This window comes from Antedon mediterranea, chromosome 4 (assembly GCF_964355755.1).
Source record: "Antedon mediterranea chromosome 4, ecAntMedi1.1, whole genome shotgun sequence".
Classification (NCBI taxonomy): Eukaryota; Metazoa; Echinodermata; class Crinoidea; order Comatulida; family Antedonidae; genus Antedon; species Antedon mediterranea.
Genome location: NC_092673.1, coordinates 15,413,036 through 15,420,391, shown reverse-complemented (window position 1 = coordinate 15,420,391; position 7,356 = coordinate 15,413,036). Strand labels below are relative to the sequence as shown.

Sequence of the window (7,356 nt, the reverse complement as noted above, 5' to 3'; positions counted from 1 at the left end):
TATGATAGGTGAATACGGCCACTTGTTAAAGCACTAACCACTAGTATACTTTATTAAAAAAATAGCACACTGTCTACAAATGAGTCAATAGCAGTGTTTGATTAATGCAAATAACAATTGAGATGTGGCACTAAACAAAGAATGCTTTACATAGGATAGGTAGGTGTAATAAGATTTAAAGACAATAGACCTACGTTTTTTTTACCTACTTTAAGGTTACAAACTACATTTTAAGTAAAAATAAATACTATATGGACCTATTGCGATATTTTTTTTGTCTTTTTTCATATTGTGATGTGATGCACCCACTTTGACTAATCACATGAAAGGGTAAACAAATAAAAGAGCCAGAACTTTTCAGCGAAAATACCAGTTCTTCCCCAATTTGATTTTACTGTATTAACATATTCTGCCAAAAAACAAAAGACAATTAATTCAGCAACGAGACAACATCAGGCTAGGCGTAGCTAGCGTAAGATGTTCGTAAGTTGACGTTATTTACCAGCTAGCCTACAAAACTAAGCCTAACTATTGCTAGGCCTAAAAATGTCTACGAGAGAATTTTTGACGCGAGCTACTTAGGTAGTGCATTGTTTTTCTCTTTTTATCATAATTAACCTTAAAACGCATATTTAAGACAAGAAATGACCTGGTTTAATGTTTTTAAAGTTATATATATTATATATATATATATACAAATCAGGCACAGAACAGTAATTCTAAACTGCCCGGTGATATGAAATTTAATTAATTAATTTGAAACGATAAAGATGAGAAAATATGTGAGAATGAGAAAAAGTCGCCCCAACCAATATATATATATACAGTATATAACTTTCTGCACATATATATGCATTACAAAATGTCAAAAATTGCAGGTCTAGTGTAGTGCAGTATATACATCCAGGCTCTCTAGTGTTTGTAAGAACAGATTGAGCTTCCAGCGAATCAGGATAAATTCGCATCTAACCAATTAGGATAAATGTACAATCAGCTGTATAAATCCAGTCATTAATTGAATTGCATTGTAACTTCCACATTTTAATAAAGCACCTGTAAGTTACAAATTATTTTCCAATTTGATCTGTACTTTCATTTCCATTAGACTTTGTATCCTCTTTGAGATTTTGGTCCGTAGATTCCTCTCTGTCTATGCCTTTGTCAGGTAACTGTTTATCCTCTTTAAGGTTTTGGCCCATAGATTCCTCTCTGTCTATGCCTTTGTCAGGTAACTGTTTATCCTCTTTAAGGTTTTGGCCGGTAGATTCCTCTCTATCTATGCCCTTATCGGGTAACTGTGCTACTCCTCTGTAATTAAATCATGTAAGAATACTTAAAAATACAAAAGGTCAATTAGACGCACTTAAGTTATATATATAAAAGGTAGGATATTAGGCTATGGAATCTAGCATTTGAGTGAGACAAAATGTAGGCAAAGGTTCATCTTTTTGTATCAAATCCTGATAAAATCCCATCCTTGCCCATTTCAATTTCCTTATAGTTTTCAGTTGGATTTGATAGCAAAACCCTTTTCTTTTTTTATTTATCCTTAAAGATGTATTGTCCCCCAAAAACATGAAAAATAAAGATGAATTAAATCAGACTTTGAATGTGTTATTTTATAGTTTTAATAAAATTAATCACTTCCATAGAAAAAAAAACGAAAAAAAAAAAATGTTTTCACTTACAAAATGACAAAATAAATGGTTAAATTCAACCAAAAATCCATTGGCTGGCAGCCAATTTGACCATTTTTTGCTTTAAATTACATTTTTTCTGGTAAATACATTTTTTTTCGATCCAATTTTTGGTCAATGTGGATAACTATGTTACATTAAAATGGAATATTTAAAAAAAAAAATTCAAGAATTATTTTTTCAGGGGGACAATACATCTTTAAGAATAAATTGGGCATGAAATGTACTTGCGGGAAAATATGTGGCGGGGCATTTATTATTATTTATTATTTATTTTATTTTATTTTATTCAAACTCATTCCACAGCGGGAAACCCGCCCCTTACAGAATGGAATAAACTATACCATATAAAAATATATATAAATCTTAAAATCTAACAATACAAAATTATACAATTTTACTAATTTTATTACAATTATGAGCAGCATTATCTTGAATAAACATACAATGAATAAATCTTACCGTTCTCGGTTATAAATAGTAAATTGGTTTCCAAATTTGTCAAGATTAGCTCGTAATTCTTCACTCTGAAATAAAATATTAATATTCTTATAAACCATGTTGATAATAAACCTAGATTGTATAATATTTTAATGTAATAGAACAATAAATGACTATTGAATTTGTATTTAGAATTTCCCAAAAATAGAATTTATTGTTATGTTTAAAGTGTGTGTTGAATAACAGATTAAAGGCAAATGTTAGATTACTGTCTACGGAGTTATAAACACCTATTAGATCAGACTTGGATTATAAATTTGTGATAACATGATTACACTATAAAAATAATTTACCACTTCCTTGCAATTGCCCTTTGACCCTTGTTTTGCTAGCCTCTTCTTTTTCTTATGCAAAGGTTTCGATTCAATTATCATTTCTTCAAGTTCAAATGTAGGGTCACAGTTCAAATGATCTTTCTAAAGTAGAAAAACATAATAAACATTTTAATTAACATACTATATTCTTTGTGCATATGAAAGGAAAATATAAATGACAAAGAAACTGACTGAAGTACTTGGGAAGATGTTACCACAAAGGGTAAGCAATATACCTATCTACACCAAAATATTCAGAATGATAACTTAAAAATTGTAGGTGCTATCATGCTAACAAAGCAAGTACTATTCAAGTAATAAAAATAATTAATTGTTGTGCTACCATAAATTGATGATTTAATAGAAATACTCTGTTAAATCCTTGTTACTATTCTTCTTTAATTAATATTCAATCTCACTGATATATTACATGCTTGAAGATGCATTCGAAACAAAAATAGTACCAAATCACTTTTTTTCGGGTGAAAAGGGGTGGGGTGGGGTGGTGTTGTTCTGAAATAAGGAACAAATTCTTTAGAAACAACACATGAATCTTTATAAAATGTCTTTATATTCGATTAAAATAACAACATAGATGATAAACAGTCTATTGTACCACAATGAGATTGGACATTAACATTTCAAATAAGCACAGCAAGTGTTTATGTAACTATCCATTTGCTGTTGTTGACCACAGCTATGTGAACTGATTTTCAATCAGGCATTCACCTTGGTTTATAACGAATGTTATAAATGTCAAACACATCGCTGTTTTTGTTTGATATTTGTAATGTTTGTATAAAATGAAGTTAGAGCTAAAACATTAGAGATGGTTTTGTAATTACACGTAATCCTCATTCTTACACACCAATTCAAAGCTGTGTGACGTAAATGCGATGTACTAATTAATGCAAACCAAGCTTCACACATTAAGTGAATGTCCTCTTACATACACAACAATTTTACAATCACAACTTTACCTTCCTGTATCATCACTTGAACCTTCATTTTTGTTAACATTTGTATTTTATATGAAACTCTCAAAATTAGTAACAATATTGTTTAACATTTTTTTTTCTCATTCTTACAGATTTTTTTATGTTTACTGTTAAAAAATTAATTTGTTACTATATCACCGAGTGATTGTGAATTTCTTCTATACCTGTGAATTTATATCGAGGAAGGATTAGTACTACCCAAAAGTCTGCAATTTCTTTCTACGCCATCACACTCGCATGCCCTCTCGTGTGTTGTTGTTGCAGTGCGCCACCTTGCGCCCTCTCGAGCGCCATGTGTTAGTTGGTTCTAGTAGGCCTAGTGTCGATTGATATTATTTTGGTTTGTTTATTAAAAGTGTTATCTACGTGAAGTTGATTAGTCTTTATTGCCGCTAGCTGTCTTACTTTATCAATTTGATTTAGATTTTTGATTATTTTATTTTTCATCTCCTTTGAGATGTCGCCACTGATACCAACATCATTTTTTCAGTGATTTGCCTTTTATTTATATTATATTGATAAATGTTATAGATTAATTCTTTTATGTTTGTACTGTACTGTAGTTAATGTGCGTTGGACGTAATGCTTGTATCACTCCTGAGGATGATAAAAATATTGATTGAAACATCAAGAAACTCAACAGTTCTTTTTAGACTATATTATACACATGAGGTGTACTTTATATCAACATGGACATAATACTGTTACTGTATCCCCAGTTTGGAATAATAATAGCATAATAAACTGTAACATAGACAGGTATGTCGCTCAATAGTTTCACGTACACTGGTACAAAACCAGAACCAGTCACTTGGCCTTGTAGTTTACCTACCGGTGGTATGAATGTGGGTTTGATGTTCTTATTTAACACTGCATCCCAGTCCACATCTTGCATATAAACATTTTGCTTCATGGCCTCTAAACTCTTGATTCTTGATTCTGGGTTTTTGCATAACAACTACAAATTAATGAAAACAAAAAAGATCTTAAATTTTAAATGTATCGTAGATAAAATAATATAATAATATTAAATAATATTACTTGTCTGGATAAAAACAACTTCATGCTATTAGAATGTAAACCTTTTTAAAGTTTATTTGTAACAAAATGCTTTTCTATATCCTGTCTTATGCATTTCATATAATTGTTGACAGGCCTCGATGAATATTAACACATCCTACAATAACAATTTAATTTTAATTTACACTGAATGAAAGACAACATTAAAATATCAGCAAATTATGTCTATTTGCATTTATGAATACAAATATATTCTATTTTATAGTAAACTGTAATTGTAAGCCGAAAGGCAATAATAAAATGTGTGCAATTAGTTTTATTACATCATCAGACACTTTGTAAAATAAATCAAAGTGTTGAAACACAGTGTGGAACATCAAAATACAATTATGAAAGCATGATGGGAAAGGTCAGGACGAGGATGAGGTTGAAATAAAGGAGGTCACAACAATCAGCACAGTTCACTTTTCAAGTGTACTCAATTTGATGAATGTTTTCCTTCCAAATATCTCTTCATTTTTTCCCAAACTTAATGAGGATAGGAAATGTCAACAATGATTTATCAGCTATACGATATCACAACAAATTTGCTATCGGAAACCCCATCCAAGTTTAAGTAGAATTACTTTCTTCATTTCATGGTGTAATGCAGGAGAATGAATTGAAATTAATAAATGAAGAGTCCAATTGAAACTGATTACAGTTTTATATAGCACTTCACACATATTGAACTTAGGCTCTGATGACAAAAACAGAAGACTACACTGTAGAAACATCTGACAGTAAGATGAAAAACACATTGAGGGTTTTAGAAAGACCGGTACTAATAATATTAATAAGTCAATCTCATATAGCGATTATTGCTCAAAGACTATTAGACCAATTCACATTATTATTCTGGTCATTGGATCAAACACGTAATCGGATCAAACACATATTCAGCTTTTTATAAATACACTAGACCTACAATTTTTTAAGTTTTGTAAAAAGAATGCATATTACTTTGAAAACATTAAACCAGGTCATTCCTTGTCTTAAATGTACGTTTTATGGTTAATATGATAAAGATAGAAACAATGCACTACCTAAGTAGCTCACATCAAATGTCCTCTTATGAACGGTCTTAGGTTACAGTAACTAGGCTTAGTTGTGTAGGCTTAGCTGGTAAAGAGTATAACGTAGGAACATAGTACGGTAGCAATAGGTCTAGCCCGGTCTTGTCTTGTTGTTGTTGTCTTGTCTTTCCTTTTTTCGCAGAATCATAAATTGGTTCTTCTATTTGTTTATTTTATGATCGATCGAAAGTATGTGGGTGCATCACATCATAATATGAAAATATCAATCCGTGCGCAATGCATTCTGGTTTTTATAGCGGGCCACTTAAATTATTAGAATCAACTTATTTTGTACATTTTTAACAGTTTAAAGACGAAAACAATTATCGCAATATGTCCATATAGCATTCATTTTTACATAAAATGTAGTGTGTGATCTTAAATTAGGTCGAAAACGTAGGTCCAGTGGCTTTAAATGCTGCAGCTATAGTATTGTGCAGTTGTGTTTCACCATTTTGTACACTTGCAAACATAAGTGTTCCAGAATGCCTAATGCCCCGCGCTACACACTTATGAACAGTAATCTGACTTGAATAGACTTTTTACTGTAAACTACAGAAAAAAAACCCCAATGATACAAAAATAATCTATATATATATTGAGGTGAAACGATGTTGGCACGAAATGAAGGAAGTGGCTGATTTATAGTCAATAAACACTAGAATGAATTGTATATCCTACAGTTTATTAATTTCCGCAAGCCAACATGCAGGTTAGTTGATAATACACAACCAGTTATAATAATCAGTTATATAAGCTGAATAACCAAAATCAACGTTATAATAAAATCATCTGCCACTTTTTAATTGTAATTAGCGCAAACAATTAAAATATGAAATTAATATATTTTTCTTGAATAGAAAACAGTTTCCAAGGCCAAATGAAAAACAGTTATTTTTACTGGTAAAATATTGTTCTTAAATATTAATAAATATTTAGTAGACGAAGGAAAAAACTAAGATGAATGGAAGTAATTCACATTATATACTAATTTCTAATATAGTGTCAGCTCAATCCATACAGTAGATAAACAATTTGTATATGACAAGCAAATTTTAATTAAAAACTGAAGCCATGAAATAAATGGTTTCAAAATCTATATGTCCAATATTGACAAGGATAGTTAATTGATAATTGTTTACGTGTTTTAGTAATGAAAGTGTTCATTAAAAAAACTTGTAATTGTGTCGATGTTCGTGAAGATGTAATGGAGGTGACTAATGACACGTATATATATCTAGTCTTTAGATTGAAAATGGTTCGTTGACATCAAGAGCTGTTATTACAGTCTATAGTTGCAAGTGGTTCAGCAAGTGGTTGCCAGCATGCAAATTTCTTAACTGAATCTCCACATTATGTTACTGTATGTATCATGGGTAAATTCTGTAATACAGTGTCATTGTACCGCCTATATAATGTTAAAGGTATATTGTCCCCCTGAAAAAAATATTTTTTTACAAATTTGTTGAATATGCCATTTTAATGTAACAGAGTAGTTATTCACTTTGACCAAAAATTGGATTGAAAAAAATATACTTACCTGAAATTGGCTGCCATGTTGGATTTAACCCTTTAGTTTGTCATTTTATAAGTGAAAATATTATTTATTAACTTTGTTAAAACTAAAAAATGGCCTATTCAAAGTCTGATTTTATTAATCTTCATTTTCCATGTTTTGTATGGGCACAATACATCTTTGCTATGACCTATG

General features: G+C 30.5%; 1 protein-coding gene across 3 annotated transcripts in view; it reads right to left on the bottom strand.

Annotated features, from left to right (window-relative positions):
• Positions 1-7: 7 nt before the first annotated feature.
• LOC140046762 (serine/threonine-protein kinase 32A-like) overlaps positions 8-7,356 on the bottom strand; it is a 30,334-nt gene continuing 22,985 nt past the window's right edge. For 2 of the 3 annotated variants that reach the window (XM_072091479.1, XM_072091480.1), the window contains 4 exons: positions 4,343-4,468; positions 2,492-2,614; positions 2,160-2,224; positions 8-1,308 (listed from right to left, as the gene is read on the bottom strand). In XM_072091479.1, the coding sequence (XP_071947580.1) occupies positions 1,068-1,308; positions 2,160-2,224; positions 2,492-2,614; positions 4,343-4,468 (555 nt within the window). In that variant the 3' untranslated portion in view covers positions 8-1,067. Of the gene's footprint in view, positions 1,309-2,159; positions 2,227-2,491; positions 2,615-4,342; positions 4,469-7,356 lie in introns of all 3 variants that reach the window. The other variant, XM_072091481.1, reaches the window with a different exon arrangement.